This window comes from Strix aluco, chromosome 2, assembly GCF_031877795.1.
Source record: "Strix aluco isolate bStrAlu1 chromosome 2, bStrAlu1.hap1, whole genome shotgun sequence".
NCBI lineage: Eukaryota > Metazoa > Chordata > Aves > Strigiformes > Strigidae > Strix > Strix aluco.
In genome coordinates this window covers 4,560,657-4,578,153 of record NC_133932.1, presented here as the reverse complement: position 1 = coordinate 4,578,153, position 17,497 = coordinate 4,560,657, and the positions used below count along the sequence as shown (strand labels likewise).

The 17,497-nt window shown below is 46.8% G+C and overlaps 1 protein-coding gene across 1 annotated transcript in view; it reads left to right on the top strand.

Annotated features, from left to right (window-relative positions):
• The first annotated feature begins 810 nt into the window (after window positions 1-810).
• Window positions 811-17,497, top strand: part of IGSF11 (immunoglobulin superfamily member 11) — a 110,137-nt gene continuing 93,450 nt past the window's right edge. Inside the window, exon 1 of the mRNA XM_074808488.1 lies at window positions 811-1,058. Within this exon, the coding sequence (XP_074664589.1) occupies window positions 986-1,058 (73 nt within the window). The 5' untranslated portion in view covers window positions 811-985. The remainder of the gene's footprint in view (window positions 1,059-17,497) is intronic.

Below are 17,497 nucleotides of genomic sequence, written 5' to 3'. Positions count from 1 at the left end.
TCAGACTTGAACAGGGAGCTGGCTGTGTGCAAGGAGTTGGTCTGTGCGAGCTCTCTGCTTGGATCTTTTCCCTGGATGACCACCCTAAATTTGTAAAGGGCTCCTTTCCTCCCTTCCCACCCTCTCCACTTGATGTCTAGTGTGCTGTATTTTGATAGATTGATTTTTTTTTTTTTTTTCCTGTGTAGCCTTAAGGACTGAAATTACTGAAGCTTATGACCCTAAATGACACAACTTGTTGGCGATCCTTGTGTTCTCTATTATTGTGGGGCCCCAACTCCGCGAACCGCCTTACTCCCTTTGGAGTTATTTGGTCTGATTTTTAGGTGTGTTCTCTTGAATAGTGGAGTCAGGCTGGCTCATACCTTTGAACAACAAGCCAGCAGTGTTTATACCGTGTGCTGCAGCACTGCCCGCTCCCAAATAATTTGCTGGGTGCTGCTTCTCTCTTCTTCCATGCAAGCCCTGGAGAGGAGAAGCCCCCCCGCTGCCGTCATGATCCGGAGAAGCTGTGGGGGTGCAATCTCCAGCCTGTGCTGGACCCCGCAACCCCTCACCCTGGCCTGTGGAGCATCCCTACGGATGCAGCGGCACCGGGTTGGTGGTGGTGGGAATGGAGCCGGGGGGGGGGGGGGGGGGGCACGGGGACGGACACGACACCCCGCAATTTGTGGGTGGCCCGCTGAGGGAAGGAGGGTGGTGGGATGCGGCGCTGCGTGCTGGGACGGGACGTGCGGGGGGTGACACCGCCGCAGCCCGGCGGGTTGCGGGGGCTGCTGGGGGCCGCCAGGCAGCGCTCTCGGACCGGTCGCCGCTCCTCGCCGCCCTCCCCGGGCTACCGGGGCTTGGGGCACGGCGGAGCCGCGCCGCCAGCGGGCGGTCCCGGGACGGCGGCGGCACCACCACCAGCGGTACCGGCGGCGGCTGCGGGGGAAAAACAGGGCTCGGCGGCCCCCCGCTCTGAGTCCCCCTCGCCCGGCCCGGTATGACGCGGCGGCGCCCCGGAGGCGGCGGGAGGTGGGTGCCGGTAGCCCTGGCCACGCTCCTGGCCCTGCGAGGTGAGTGCTGCACGGGGGGAGCGGGGCGCGGGACCCCACGGACGGGGCAGCGCCGTGGGGTCGGCGCCGGGGATGGGGCGGGCGGGGGGGGGCCCGGGGGGGCCCCCCCCCGCCCGCCCCATCCCCGGCGCCGACCCCACGGCGCTGCCCCGTTCGCCGAGCGGGTGGGGAAGTTTTGGTTGCGGTCCCGCCGGTGATGCTCGGAAATGCGGCGGCGGGTGAGCGCTTTTGCAGGCGTGGGGAAGGAGCGCTTGCTCCGCTCGGCTCCTTTAGCTGCCTCCCCTGCACCATCCTTCTTACTCTTTCTTTTTTTTTTTTTTTTTTTTTTTTTTTTTGCTTTAAACTGGGCTTCACGTCGCGCTCAGTTGTCTGGGCCTAGCCCCTCGGTAAGTTCACCGGGGTGGAAAACTCTGGGCTAGCCTTCAGGCCCTGAGGCAGCAGAGAACTTTCTGCAGAGATGCGGACAGGCTGCCCGGAGCCCTCCGTGTCCCCCGGAGGTCTTTTCCCGGCCTCCTCCTCCTCCCCACAGGCGCACGGTAGTCTCCTTTAGCTCTAAGATAAGTGCCTACCCCTGGGGACGTGGAGAGCCCCAAACCACTCCATCACTTCCCACCCCCAGAAGCCCTTCAGAAACAAGCTGCGTACCCCGGTCCGTGACAGGTGCTACTCACATCACTTAGTGCATTGCTGGAGAGCACCAGGAGGTGCTGCGATAAGGGCAACAGAAGAAACTACAAAGTGCAAAATGCTCAGACTCATCTGTTGATCAGGTGGCAATGCCTTCTGTCACGTAATGCCAAACTTTAGAGCGAGCCTGCTCCGTTATGTTTTACTGAGGTCTACGAGGTAATTTTCTTAAGGTCTGCTCATGTATGCAGCGTTCCACGGAGTAGTTTGCCGGAGGGCTGCTCGGCAGTGAGCAGTGCACAGCTCTGCCGAGCCAGCCAGGCACTGCTGCCGGCCACCTTCATAGCAGGAAAACTGGGAAACCTGCTGCAAGTGATGCCTGAGAGAGCAGGAGGAGAGTAAGGAATGATGGGCTCTCTCACAAGAATACCAGAGATGTCTCGGCAAGCTCTGGATGAAACTTCTTCGCAGTCTGGATCTGGATGGAGTCTGCTGCTGGGGTAGCAGTGCCTGGCTCCCAGTGCCCTGCGAGGTGCAGCAGGCCATTCCTCTCTGCCCAGGACCCGCTGAGAAACCAGTCTTGTGATGGACAAGGTGAACTTTTCACAAATGCCTCAGCCCCGAAACACACTGAGCCCCATCCTCAGCAAACATTTGCATTAAATGGAAATTACACCTGCTGACTTCAAAGAGATGAATTATGGAGAAAAAAAAAAAAAAGTTTACTAACATTTAACTGAAGGAAATAATCTCAGCTGTTTCACACTTCATGCTATTTGTTTACTTTTTGGACTTCTCCCAGTTTGCAAAGTGAGTTCAATGACTTTCAGGTTCTCAACGCCACGAGTTCTTGTCTGCAGACATTGCAAAGGTGTAACTGTTTAGGAAGTTACTGTGCCTGCTGCAGTTAGAGGCGTATAAGTGATGAAGTGGTTCTGTAAGTGATGAAGTGTTTCTGTTATGTGATAGCCCTGCAAAAACATCTAACAATAACCAGATTTAAGGTTAAAATTAAAGGGGCGTTTAATTATCTCTTTAGGCAAAAAGATTGTCTCAATATTTAACTTTCTTTTTGTGGTTGAGGGCATGTGGGGACAATAACGATGGAGACAACTAGGCACAGAAACACACCTTTCCATGAAATATTTATCTGCAATAGTGTAATGCTTTTTCTTGCACTTTTCTTTAAGGCTTAAAGGTTACCTGAATGAACCACCTGTGTCTCAAGTTTAGTTTTTTCTATTTTGTCTTGGGAAAAGTCTTTAGAAGACTGTGGCAGATGAAAATAGCTGTGGCACACAGTCACTTCTGTGTTTCCCAGTATGGGCGTAATTTTGGTGGTTCTTGGATTTGAAAAGAAAACCCTGATAAGGTATAAGGAACAGACATACACTCATGAAAGCTGAACTAAAATTGAGAGAGTTTTTTCTAAACATCATTTGCAGGAGATCAGTAAATGTATTTCTGCTCTGGGTTGCCAAGTCTGGTTAGGAAGAGTGGTTTTTTCCTTTTTGAGGCTTTAGATTGGTTTAGAGGATGGAGGAGAAAAATGATCGGGTCATATGCAAAGTGATACCTAGATGAAAGGTGAAAGGTTTAAAAGTTACAGGATCAGAAGCTGTAGGAGTCTATATACAGAAGAAATACTTCACGCTAAAGAAGTGAAAAGTGTTGGGAAAAAAGGTCCCTGGAAGTAATTTTGTCATTCTCACACTTTATGCCTATGATAAAATACAGTGCGACTTTGTAGTGAAACGTCAATCAAATATTATAGTCCCATTTTCCGATGTTGTTTTGCAATTTGCAGAATAGCAATGATTCTTTTTAACCAGAGCTAGATGACTGCTATCTTTGGGCTTATAATACCCATGCTCAATGCTCCCAGGGCAGGGGCAGCATCTATGTATTCCCTCTAAAGTATTATGAGCGCAATAACTTTTGTGAAAATACTATTTTTTCAGACTCCCTAGAGAAGTTTAAGGAAAGATAGCAGGGAATTCTGTTTAGACCTTTGAAACCAAACCTGTGATTGCAAATCAATCCTGCTAAGTAGCCAGAAATAGCGCACTGCAAATTATCAAACGTGTTAGAAATCACACATCGGGTACAGCTAAACCATAGAACCAACTTTTTTTTTAACTGCACGGTGTTCGGACCCTGTGACATAGTATTGCAACAGGTAAGGTGTCAGCATGTTACGGTCTGTTGCAGCTGGATCTTGCAAGATCAGGGTAGGGGGTATGTGTGTGCACGCCTGGCGGTATCACATCAATGCCACAGCTTGTCTGCAGCTTTTCAGAAGTTGCTTTTTCCGGTCCTCACCTGAAGTCACCCTCCTGCCAGTCTGACGTTATCACAGCTGAACCTGAGCGTTTAAGTTCTGGCCTTGCAGCCCCCTTGGGCTAGTCCAAATATCCTTCCCAGCCCTGCACCGGGTCCTCAGCCCTAGCAAGAGAGGCCTGTGGCAGTCCCTTGCTCTGCTTATGCATTTTAACTTGGAACAGATTGCTATTTGTGTCAAGCTGTGTGGTTTTGTGACGTGTAGATAAATCATTTTGCTCGCAACCTGACCTTGGTCTCCAGTGGTAGGCACAGATGCATTAACTACTTCTTGCGTCTCTGAAGTGGGCATCCTTCCCTTATTTTGGAAATGAATTCTTTATCTCTGTTTCTTCAGTATTGCCTAAAACCCAATTTTCTTCAGTAAGATTCCCCTCTCCGAGGGATCTCAAAGTGCCTCGAGAACAGCTATATTTAGCTGCTCAGTAGTAATACGGATATACAAAGTATGGTATAAACAACTCATTAAGAAACTTAGAAATCATTTTTCCTGCCTTCGTTGGGAAGACGTGTTTTTATTATTATACCAATAGTACAGATGGAGAAAGTGAGGCTCAGGGAGGCCTCGTGATCCTCTGAAGGTCAGCAGATGCTGGTTGTAATCTTGAGTGTCTTGGTCTAAACTGTAATCACAGGAGAAGGCTTAAATTTATGCAGCAGGTTAAGCAATACTGTAACGGTACTCTTTAGGGATGTTCACTACTAAATTGTGGTGAGTCATCTATATTTAGCAGGATGCTACTATCATTGTGCTTTTTAAGTAAAGTGCTTTTAACACAGTTTATTTCAAGGAGAAGTGCATGCATTGAAAATCTGTTCTTTGTAGTTTTCTCCTTGCGGAGCATTAATGCTGCCTTCCCTTTTGTAAATGTTCAGAGAGAAATTTAGCTCCTGGTTGTTTAACAGACAGTAGTGTAACAAAGAGTTCCCTGGTTGTTACTACCTTGTGTTTGCACAGTCATTTATAAACATTAACTAATTGAGAGTCTCCAAACTTACTTTGTGAGGGCGGTCGGTTTGATTTATAGCATGGAAAACTGAAGTGTACGGAGATTGAATGATTTGCCTGCTCTCAGGTGGGACACCTGCCCAGTCTCTCCTTTAAAGAAGTCACAATTATAGGGCTCCTAGTCATATGCCACCCCACTTCTCTCTCAGAAATGTTTCATGTCTTACGCACCAGGCAGAAAGCACAATATTATTAATTATGCATAGTGAACTGTTGTGTTTGGGGTTTTTTTCCTTATATGTTTTCATCTCTTTGGTTTTGGAGGTCACTTGTGTCCATTCTGGTTTCTGCCCCCCCCCCCCTTTTTTTTTTAATTGCTTGAGCTCAGCTGAGGACAAATGCTCTGTTTCATCAGAATTGAGGAATCTGGCTTCATTCTGAATGGAAGTAGAAGTTAAATGCTTTGATGGTTTTGAAAGGAAATTTTTGAGAGAAATTCCGTCTTAGGACCACCGATACTGTGTTTCTTTGTGGAACTGTATTATCGTAATACAAGAAAATACCCTAAGCTAAAAAATATTTTGATGTGAAAAGTCAAAACTTTTCATCCCAAAAATGCTTAAGTTGGATGTTTCTGTATTTCTGACAATTCTCCGCTGTTTTTTTTTTTTTTTTTTTAAACACAGTTACGATTTTAAAAAACATCCCACGTTCAATAAGGTTTGGTTTAGTGGAAGTATCTACAGCATAAGCCTTAGTGGTTGCTATTTTTTATTTCTACAGTGCATTTAAAAACAACAGTGATAAAAACCAACTTGCAGCAATTGGTGGTATCTCTGCACAGTCTCTATTATTTTCGCACTCTTGACACATGTACGCAAACACCACGTACACGTACGTGGCATTGCCCATGTCCTTTCCTTATTCATCGTGCTGTAGAAACACTGCACCAAAAGCAGCAGAATATGGCGTATGAACGAAGACAAGTTTCTATTTAAGAAATACAGCCCCTGTGTTAATCTTTGTTTCCCTTTCTGGAGCATTTGCTGGTGAAGTCAGAACAGGACTAGCCTATAGAGCTCAGTCTCTTATTCCTCGTGCATGTGCAGAGCCACAGCTCTCCTCCTGGCAGCACAGCAGCACTTGTGCATTTGCATATCTGCATGAAGTTAATTTCAAGTGTAATTTCAGTAGTAGATTGATCAGTTCGTTTACTTAGGGATAAAATCTTGTGCGTTTTTTTTCTCACATCTTCATGAGTCAACCTAACTATGAGAACATGAGCTGGATTGTGTTTCACAAGCATCAGCAGGAGAAACCCGATGTCTGAACTCCACCTGGATACATCTGGGCTTTGGTTTTACTCAAAATGCCAAAGCCAGGAATGTCACTGGGGGGGGGGGATGACACCCTGTTTACAATGTGTGGTGCATTTCTGCAGCGACCTGTCTAAGCAGCGCTGGGTCGGGTCAGACCACTGGTCTGCAGCAGCGTGGCCAACACTGGGTGCTTCAGCTGGGGTGCCAAAACCTCTACAGTCAGCAATTGGTACCAAACTTAGAGCAAAGAGGAGTCTGATGCCATGCCAGTGCTACAGGCTGCCCTAGGAGGAGGTCAGTGTATGTATTGCTCTGGACTTCGAAGCCTACATAAGCCAATTTTCTCTTCATTTCAGGGGGTGTCCACGCTCCCCTTCCCCTTCATAAAATGAACTAAGTCATATGTCCAGCGCAGAGCAAATAAAATGTCCATCCCCTCTCCTTTCCTCAGGGAAGCCCCATCCACTTGCAAAGCAACAGATGTAAAACTTCCCCACTTGCCAGGAGCGAGGTTGAGCTGGTGTAGCTGAGCCCCCTCTTGCAGCCTCTTTGGTTATCGGGGCGGTTTGTGTGCAGCCCCGCTGGGCACCCAGACCTCAACCTCCCGAACGGGGTGGGCTGGCCAGGCTCAGCTCTTCTCCTGCTTGGCCTATTAATGGTGTCTGCCAGCAGCAAGAGGGTTGGTACACCCTCTCTGCGTGCCCGCTGGGGAGATCACTTCCTAATCCTCATTAATTAGAAGCTGGCTAATGCCTAGAAGCATGATGTGCTGCTATGTTTTTTCATATTTTTGTTTCTTACCTGACATACCTGTGGATGTACCCAGTACCCTTATAAATGCACAGGCCTCTCATTTCTGCTGAGCTCTTGACTTTATGATGGCATGGGCCAATCATGCCTGGTAGTTAATTATGGGCTGTGTTTAGAATAATCAAAAAAAAGTAAAAACAGAAAAGGAAACCATAACAGTTTCCTTATGTCTGGTGACATTTCCTGCTCTTCTGCAGTATTGAACAACCTTTTGCCTTTCTCTTAAAAAAACAAACCAAAAACGAAGCACCTAGTTCACTTCTTTATACCTGTTTGATAATTTCTTTCTATCTAACTCTTGTCTGGATAAAATTGTCCCAATTTGAACTGTGCTTTACCAGTAAGCGTTACCAACTGGTGTATGATGAAACCTTTCTGTGCCTTCTGTATCTTCAGGTATGCCATCCAGAAGTAACCACAGCAATTCCAGCCTGAGGGTGCACTGCTAGTGTTCACAGTGGCATTTTAATACTTCCAGCATCCTTTCACCCTCTGCCTTTAGACATTCTAACAGATTGCTTGCTTTTTTGACCACCGTTGTACATTGAACAGATGTTTTCATTGAGCCGTCCACAGTGATACCAAGATATTTTCCTCAAGTGATTACATTTGAATTAGAGCCCCACAGTATATGAGTAGTTCAGATTATTCTCTCAAGTCCTTATTACTGTCTGTTTGGCAGTGTTGACTTTCATTTTGCATTATGCTGCCCACTTGCCGAGCTTTGTCAGATCCCTTGGAAGTCTCTCTCAATCTTCTTTTGTCTCAGCCAGCCCAAATCACTTTGCCAGCTCCCTGTCTCTCTTCCAGATATTAAGGAATAGATTAAACCACCCCAGAGTTTGTACGAAACCTGGGGGTAATCCCTTGTAATTGGGGCCAGAGCAAGGGCAGGGGGAAAGGGTCTCCTGTGCCTCCGAGTCTGGGCACCAAATGGTGGGGCAGTGGCTCTGGACTCAGCCTGAACCCGAGTGGCATGAACCCCACCTGGGGGGGAGGCAAGGGGGGAGGTGTTTCCCACCCCAGGCAAGCAGAGAATGGGACTGGCACCAAACTGGCATCCTGCCCAGAATGGTTTAGCAGGTGTGCTTTGAAGCGACTGAAAATTAATCACTTAGTCCTGTCCTTTTCCTTCCAAAATTTAAGTGAAGGGCCACAAGTTCCTCTGAGCAGAGATCAAGCGGGTTTGTCTCCTGTTGGGTACTTTCAGGGGCTTAGGGAATTTGACCAGTTTAACCAATCCCTGCTGCAACTTCCAGGTTAGCCTGTACCCTCTCTTAGGGAAAGCATTTCTAACTTCAGGAAACGCCCAACTTAGCAAGAGCTGTATGTCTTTGCTAGGAGCACAGCCTCTCGAGAAATGTCATTCTCCTACTCTTTGACACTTCTGGACTTGTCCTTTGAATATATTGAAATGATTGTTTGTTTTTTGACTTTTGCAATTTGGCCTTCAATTTTGTTCTCAGCCCTCCTAGCTACCATCTTACGAAGCAACGGCTTAGACTGAATGACTTCTTGTTCCTTTTGTTTGACTATACAATGTGTTTTCTTGCTTCTCAGCATTTTTTTGTTCAGGGGCACCGAGTACCTTTTCGGTGAAGATGCTGAGATTGCTTCAGCACACCACAATACAGAGTGTAACAACTTTAATTCCCCTGCTTCTGGAGTTAGGCTGTTTTGACTGGTTTTGCTTGTAATAATCATCTTTTCTGACATTTAAGAGGCATGATGCAAAGTTCTGGTACTGTTTTTCTCACAGGGATGTTAAATTTGTTATGTAGCGGTCGCCATTACTTTGTGACTCAGGTTGCTCTTTGCATCACTTTGCAGTATTTCAGCTTCTGAGTGCCCTGGGACTGTCTGTTCCAAGCCCTACCTACGCTCTTTAAGATGCTGCAAAATTGGAACCTGCTGTGACACTTGGCTAATTCCTGCACATGTCGCTGAAGTCACTATTTTTTGCTGTTTTGTTTGACTTTGTTGTTCCTTTGCTTTCACTCCACCCTGTGCAGTAGATATTCCCTTCCTGATCAGGAGGCCAATGGTAAATCCAGGTTGCTGTAGTGAGATGTGGTTTTTAGTTAACTTATTCTCCCTCTTCAGCCTTGGTTGTCTAGATGGGATCTGTGCATTACTCATCTTGCAGTATGATGCCTCTGCCCTTTTGCCCATACTGGATTTCCAGGCAGGGCATTACTCTGTGATGAATTCTGCAGCTGTGGGCCCACGGACTACGAGACACGTTGAACACTTTCACCGTTGGTTAGCATGGCTATTTCATCCCTTTCCTGCACTGTATAAGGTGGCTATTGCATCATTTTGTATGTAATGGTTTGCTGCAGGCTTCAGCACCTGAAGTGCTCCTTGGAGCCTTTTGCTCCAGCTTCACGCCGCCTACTCCAACTTGTGTTCCCGTGCGGTCTATCAGCATCAGCCACACGCTGAAATGTTTGGTTTTGAAGTCATATCTCAGAAAATACAGTCCTGTTTCTTGGTTAAAAGGTCCCTGGGTGCTCCTGCAGGGAGCCTCTGGGTCCCCCCAGCTCCTGTGCATCACTCACTCTGCTGCCTCTCGCTGCCTGCGACAGAGAGGGGGGCCTGAAGCTCCCCGTGACCCTTGGGGAAGGGGAGAGAGGGTTGGGTGACAGACTGTTGTTTTAGTGAAGCCCTGTAAGAGAAAGTACTGGAGGGCTTATGCCAGCCACTGTTGGGCTTGTGTGGCCACTGGGCTGCTTCCATAGCTGAGCGTGTGTTAGAACTTCACGGTCTGATGGGGTTTGATGTCTGAACGTCTCTGTCGGTGGTGGAGCTGCGGACTGTAAGCCTGCTTGGCTTTCTGGCTGTGTGTCGGGAGGTAGTGGCTCAGAGAGGTTGAGAGGACCTTGGCTACTTGGCAGCACGACAGAATAGCCTCAGTCTGTCTGCAGAATTGTCACGTCCTTGGCTTGTCAAGGGCAGCCCTTCCTTTTGCCCCTGAAACAGCTGGTGTGCCCTGGGCACCTATTATGGGACTCATCCGCAATCAGCGCCTCCCTCTCCTAAGCTGAAAATGCCTCAGACGCAGAGTGTAGGCTTGTGTTTCTCAGCTGTGTGGAGTTGCAGCAAGGCTGCGTTTTGCTTGTTCTTCGGGGATTGCTCTGTGTTAGTTCTTCAGCAGCTTTTTTGCATAGTCTCATCTGTTCTTGCTGTTCTTGTCCCTACTCCCAGTGGCTGTTGTTATTTTTTTTTTTTTTTGATAAGACTGCATTTCGGCTGGCACATTGACGGCAGCTGTCTGTTTATCCACAGAACAGGTACAACACGGGCAGGCTTCCCCCCCACACACTGGTCTCCATCCTCCAGCCCTCTTACACTAACCCCCCGTTCACCCTCCCTGGGAGCCCCAGCCCTGAGCCAGAGGGCTGAAGTGGAGGGGGGACTGCTGCAGGTGAAGCTGGGGGAGCTGAGGCATCCCACTGCCACCGGTTTGTGTTGCATCCTAATTGCAAATAGCCCTTCCAGCGTCAGCAGTTTGTGAAAATAATTGACAGGAGGTGCCGGCGAGGTGCTGAGTCAGAGCGAGGTGTGCTTGCCAAGTCACTGCAGCAGAAGGAGCCCGCTCGCCTCGCGTGGAGGGAAGCCAATGGACGGTGGGTTTCCTAGCTGCCTTTTGGGCCTCTTTCTTTCCTTTTTCTGTGGCTGCAATTCAGCAGCAGTGATGCTATGCATGTAAGGGAGAAACCAGGTGCTGGGGGCTGGGGAGAGCTCTTTTTTTTTTTTTTTGGTTGAGAGCACTGGGGATTAGGGCATGTGGGCTCTGTTCCCATCTGCTGCTACGGGGTCTCTATGCTGCTGTTTCCATTCTCCGAGCAAATAGAAGGGGTAAAAAACACACATTGGGGGTCAGGAACAAGTGAGTGGCCCTAGTGACAGATTGATGTCTCCTGGGTGAGGAAAGAGAGCATGTGGCACAGTCAGCCGGGCGAGGGGGAGAGCTTAGCAAGCTGAAAAATCTGCGAAATAGATTGACTGAAAAGGTGTTTTGTCTTGTCCTTCCTGAGGGTTGCTTCTGCTGCAGTGTCCTACTGTTTGTTTAGGGGTTTGAAATGAGTTGTTTGACATGCAGGAAGGTGAGCGCTTGTCCTATCTACGTCTAGCACCTGATGGACCTCCAGGTCAGGCTCGTGAGAGCTTTGCCATTTACTCCTGACCTTCTTGAGTGTGGCTAGCATCAGTGTTCATACCACAGCTGAATCTGTCCCAGAGATCTGGATCCTTTCCTTTTCCTTGCTCCAGGGTGAACTGGAGGTCTTTGTCTTTCCCCTGTTCTGTGGCACAGGATACCTTTTTCCTGCCTCGGATGAAACTCGGTAATTGTTTGCACAGTGATCTAAATATATGTGTATCTGATGTATGCTGCCTTTGTAGGAAGGGTATATTATTTTTGCTATTGAGTAACCACTTCGTAGAAGGAGATGAGGAGTATGAAGGAGGCCCACATATTTTTCAGAACCTTCCACATCTATGCTGTGCTCCATCCACCCACGTTTTTAATGCTAATCTTTGTACAATCTTTCTCTCCACTGACTTAGGTAGCATCCATGTTATCTAGATCATCATGCAGCTGACAGGAAAACTGAGGCTCAAGGATGGGAAGTGCCTTGCCCACGGTCATGCAGGATTCCCATGGCCAGCCTGGGGTTGGATCCTGCATCTCCTGACTACCAGCCTGTGCCCGAGCGTCAGTCAGTGGCCTGCTGAATACCTTCCCTCCTGAGTTTTTGTGGCAGTGGCTCCTGGATGATTTTGAGTCTTTAAAGAAAATCTGCAGTGCCTAAGTTGAATACGATTCTTCTCTCATCCTTGTCTTGGCCACCTCCACAATGAAAGTCATACACAGGACCCCCGGAAAGGTGGTCCTGGGGGCACTGGCGAGGGGATCGTGTGCATGTGTCCTCTTTGCCTCTGACTTGCTGCCTGTTCACATACTGGGTACAGTCTGTGATGCTGGTGACAATCTTAAACCATCTGTGGCTTGAGGATGTTTTGGAGGGAGCCTTGCCCCGCTGGGTTCTGCTGTGAGATCAGCCGGGTGGAGAGGTCTAGGACAGTCTGCTGCATGACTGGCCTGCCTTCAATTCATGTTTCGGTGTGGAGGTGTGGCAGGCAGGGCACTGCTATAGAGAAGAGTGGATCTGGTCCTTTGCGTTTTGAGGAATTGTCTTCATTGCTCAAGGGAACCTGAGTCTCCATCTGGCCAAATGCAGCCCTTCCTCCTTATCCACTCTCCACCCATGCTGAGGTGTCACTCTGGGAATGGAAAAAAATAAAGCGTTGTCTGTTACAATTGGGATTTTATAAGGTACCTATGGGAATTAAGCACTCAATTCCCTCAGGTTCCTTTTAAACAGCCTAGCTGGCGTGAATTTATGTTGAAAATAAGCAAGGAGAGGAAGCAGTCCTGTCAGCAGTGCCATAGCTGTTCTCCCCGTGTTTGATGTAGCAACTGCCATGGTAAAGCTTATTTAGCTTTTAAAGTCTGTGGGTTGGGACCTGGGACTGGAGTCTTCCAGAGGCCTCCTGTGTCAGTGGACCCTATGCCCTTGCCTCCTGTGGCCCTATGCTGGGGGTCTTTTAAAGCACTCGTAAGTAGTGTGGAAATAAGTAATAACACTATGTAGCAACTCTGTGCTGTTCTGGGGCTTGATAAATGCACCTGATGTCCACTGGGCCAAGGACTAAGCCTGCTACAAGTCAGTCCAGGATGACAAAACTCAGCAAAAACAACTTTTCTTTCATTGCCAAGGAGTAAAAATGTGTATGGATGATGAGGTGCAACGTTTAATTGCAACCCGTTGCCAACAGCAGCAATAGCATTCGCTCTGGAGACAATTGGGAGATTATTTTGACAACTGCAAGAACCTGTTTTCACTCTCTTCCATAACCAAATAACCACACTGTGCATCAGTTTTGCACAGAGAAATTCGGTGACAATCATCATAATTTTAATTAAAACTAAACAAATAAGGTATAAAAAAATAAAACAACTGCTGAGAGTCCAAACACGGAGTGGAGTGTGGCTGTCGCTTAGAACATCAGGACACGAGGTGAAAAAACTGCCTCATCCTTGGTTATGAGTGAGAACCCCTTCTGGGATTTTGTTTTCATGGCTAAAAAGAATTGCATATTGTATTTTCAGTTTCTTTCTGGAATTTCTTCCTCTGGCCATATGGCCTGTATAGGCAAGGCACAGCTGGCAGCTTGTCTTGCAGCTGCAGGAGGGGAGAAGTGACTCAGGTGGGGATGCTGTGATCCGGTGCAGAGCCAGTGGGTCCTGGAGAGCCACTGCTGTCCCCTGTCTGTGCTCCGCTCCTAGCTCCCCCTCACCCTATGGCTCTCTGATGTGTGCCTCCCGCATCGCTCACCTCTATGAAAATGTTCACTGTGTGGCTTAATGGACACAAAAAAATGCCCGCTCTTCACTGTTAATTTAGGTGAAATGGACCCAAAGTGTGGAAATCTCATTACATTAGCCAACTGTGTACTATTTCCATTCATTTTGGTTTTGCTCAGAGAAGGACTTGGATTCTTCTCTCAGATTTGAAGAGTTATTCAGCCTTGGAGCTCAAAATCAAATCACAGTCTAAAATCAGACCGGGTCTCCTTAGCTCAGCTTTTAAAACAAAAATGTATTACACTCAAAGTACATTAAAGATAAAAGGCTGTCTTAATGCAAGAATATAACTGGACAGTCAAAATAAAGCAGCACTGGGAAATGCATAAGTTAATGATGCCTTGTTATGTATCCTGTATCTTTTATGGCATGAATTTTATAGTCTAAGTGGTAGTAAGATTAAAGGTAGGTGAATAATTTATAGCAAATAATTTATTTAATGAATTCCTCTTCCATTTCTATTTGCAAATTGTTTGTGAACATCCTGTGGTTTCTTTGCGTTTTACTTATTTGAAATTACTTACTGAATAGCTTCTACAAATAATATTTGACATACCGCATGCTTATGAGCGGGGGTGGTTTTTTCTGTTTCCTTCGGGGAGGAGCAGTATTTCAGCTCCAGGTTTGGTTGCTTGACACTGATACAGAGCAAAAGTTCACACCATGGTATTTCACTGTCCTGACAGCTTAAAGTAATTGTTAGAATTGAGCTGTTTTCTGAAAGGTATCAAGAATTAGCTATTATTTTTTAATAATTATTCAGATTATTTACGTGGATAGGCAAGTTCAAATTTCATTTTTGCCAGCGTGTGCTAAAATTGCTTAAAATGTGTTACTTCCTTTACATTCACGTCACTAAATTAGAATAGTTGCAGAAATGAACAGAAAGACGCAAGGTCCACAGTCAGCAGTGTGCTGTGCATATGCTTGACTTCAGGCATATTCTTGAGTAGATGCATAAGTGTTAGAGTGGCAAATGATGAACTTCAGCATATGTTTAAGTGGTTTGATGAATTAGGGCCCAAAATATAGAACAAAGCAAATTTATCTTTCATGAAAGTGAACATATGAGAGAATTTTGTTTCCTCATGTGCAATTACGGAGTAGTGCGTCTTTCAGATGGTGGAGGGGAGGCGATGATATAAATATTGCACTAGCTTGCGGTATTTCTGATTTCATCAAATACAAGACAGTTCATCTGAAGTTTCCCACACATGTCATTCTGTGCTTTTTTCCCTTAAATATTGCGGGAAATAACATGAAGAATTGAAAAAAAACCCAGCCATTAGTTTTACGTAGTATTTTATTTATATCTTCATCTTTCAATATTTCTCAGATTTCAGAATATTTTCCGTGTACTTTTATTGGCTTATCATCTCTCTCTCAAAAAAAAAAAAAGTTGCTTTTCAGATATTAAATAATGCTTGACAAAGGTGACCCTCACAGAAAGGAGAGCTTTGTCCAGGTCTGCAAGGAATAGGTATGAGTTACTTTAGCATCTCGAATGGCTGTCATAACAATATAAACCGGGAAAAGTCTACATTTTTCTGTGCATCTTTTGGAGGCTACACATTACGGAAAGCAGCTTCTGAAGTTATGTGATGTACCCTTCAGCTCTGTAGCGCAGGTGGTGTTTTGTTGGCCTACCTGAAAAGCATAGTTAAATATTTAGTTTTGTGGGTTTGTGAACCAGTGAGACCTCATCTCCTTCCCATTTGTGCCTTCAGGCTGACCTGTGAGGATTCTCTTATGTCTGGTAGAGGGTTGAGAATGGCGTGGTCTTTTCCCCCTAGCAGTGAGTATCTCACCTGTACCTGCTCACCCAAATTCATGAATGTTATGGAAAGAAAAGCCTTTGAAGCCTTTACTCTTCTGTTGGAGGAGGGATGGGTGTGGGGGCCTCACTTCCCAAGGAAACAATGGTTTGTGGGCCACGATGCCCATGGGTATATTGAGTGGAGTAGCTAGCAGAAGACCACAGACAGCTCTGGCCAGTGTGGTCTGGGAAGCTGGGAAGAGAAAAAGCCATGTATGGGTGATGAACGATGTGTGGGAGGCAGCTGTGGAAGTAGGCAGTGACTTTGGGGTGAGGAAGAGCGACTGTTCCTGCTGACTAACAAGAGCTAAAATGACCTCTTTGGAGCAGAGACTCAAAGGAGTAAGATGTTGTTTCTTACGCCACAGTCTTCAGAAATGCATCCAAGCTGTGCTCTCTGCCAAAACCCAGAACAGGTTTATCACAAGGACAAGTCTGCAAAATGTGATCGTCAGTGTCCATCAACTCCTTGTACGCAAGCGACTTACACAATGTATGTGAGAGGAGGGCTTTTTCCAAAGGGAAGTTTTTGGACCTCTGGACACATTTATTGCCCCTTAGCTGATGGCCTAGATCCCAATCTTGCACACATGGACATCAATGGGGTGATTTCAGCTCTGTGTGGTTGGGAAGGTTGAGGGAACATTTATCGGGCAGAAGAAAGGAGCGCTGGAGCTGGACTAGCGGTGCTTGCTGCAGGGAGGACTGGGGAGTCCCTGGACTGATCCGTCTTCCCTCCTATATTTCTACTGATCAATCTGCGATCCTCGCCCACTTGTCCTTTTCCATGTCCTGTTGTGTGATTCCAGCTCCAGAGCCAGAGAGGACCCTGCAAGGAAAAGCTGGTGGTGGAATTCTGAATTTTGCACCGGCAGTCTTCTCTCCTCTTTGTAGGGCTTTCAGAACATTAATCGCATAAAATTTATCCAGGCTTACTGCTCATCCCCAGCACCTTTAATGACCACAGCGATGAAATTAAAAAGCAGTCACCTATACCAAACAAGATAAACAGCAAATGGCCTCAGCGGTCTGCCACGTGTCCTTACACACTGCAGGGGTGCCTCTAGCAGCAAAATAAGTAGCACTGCATTAGGTTTACAGGGGTAAAGATGCTATATCCTGCAAGGGCTGTGGGCCCTTGTATCTGTGACAGGAACTGCATCAGGAGACTTGTTGAGGCGACTGCATCCTTGGTATTTTGGGACCGGAGCCTGGTCAGCTCAGGAAGGTGGGAGATCAAAGGCCACTTCTGAATTTAGCTTGGGCTTGCTTTCATAGAGCCTTGGGATGAAAATGGCAGAACAGGTTAGTCTGAAGAGAAGTGTGGCTATGTCTCCATCCAGTGGCTAGTGCCACTGATGACGAGTTGGCATCCCACAGAAATTCATCTTTATATGGGGAGATCTCCCAAAAGGAGGATGTGACAGGGGGAAGGCTGCCTTCCTAACACTGTCTTTGACAGAGGTCTTAGATGTGTTTTATCTTGTCTTCTGCCTTTCTGTGTTGCTCCTGCTTCAGTGTTATAAACATAGATTTGTTAATAGTAGCAATAAAAAATAACAATATAATAACTTATTATTATTAACTGTTTTACACTCACTTGGGAAAGATCCTAGTTGTGCCAACTGGTTTTGCAGTGACTCCTATGGGATGGTGCACGGTGTCAGACCTAAATGGCTGTGGCTGTACATCAGGCTCTCTGTGTGTCTGTCACAGTCAGCCAGGACAAGTCGGAACAGGCGAAAGGAAAGAAAATAGACAAATTTCCGCATCCACAGCAGCTGGAGTGAACGTCAAACAGATGGGCTCTTCCACCCCGATTATCCTAACCTCCTAAATATAGAAATATGGGCGCTTTTTTTCTCTTTTCTTCTCCTGTTTTTTTTTTATATATAAATTTAAATTACCCGAGGGGGTGGTGTTAGCTCACGCTAGGGCAGTGCTAACGAGTGCAAATAGAAGTCATCTGCTGACAGAGTCAGATCACAGGTTCTGCTCATGACTATTCCCCCCACCCTGCCCACACACACTTTTTTCCATTGGAAGGGTGAGGACTGATAGGGGTTGAAGCTGTCCTCTCTCTGGGGCAGGGGAATATGTGCATGAGGAGGCTTTTATTTCAAATCCTGTCCATGGCTATGCCGA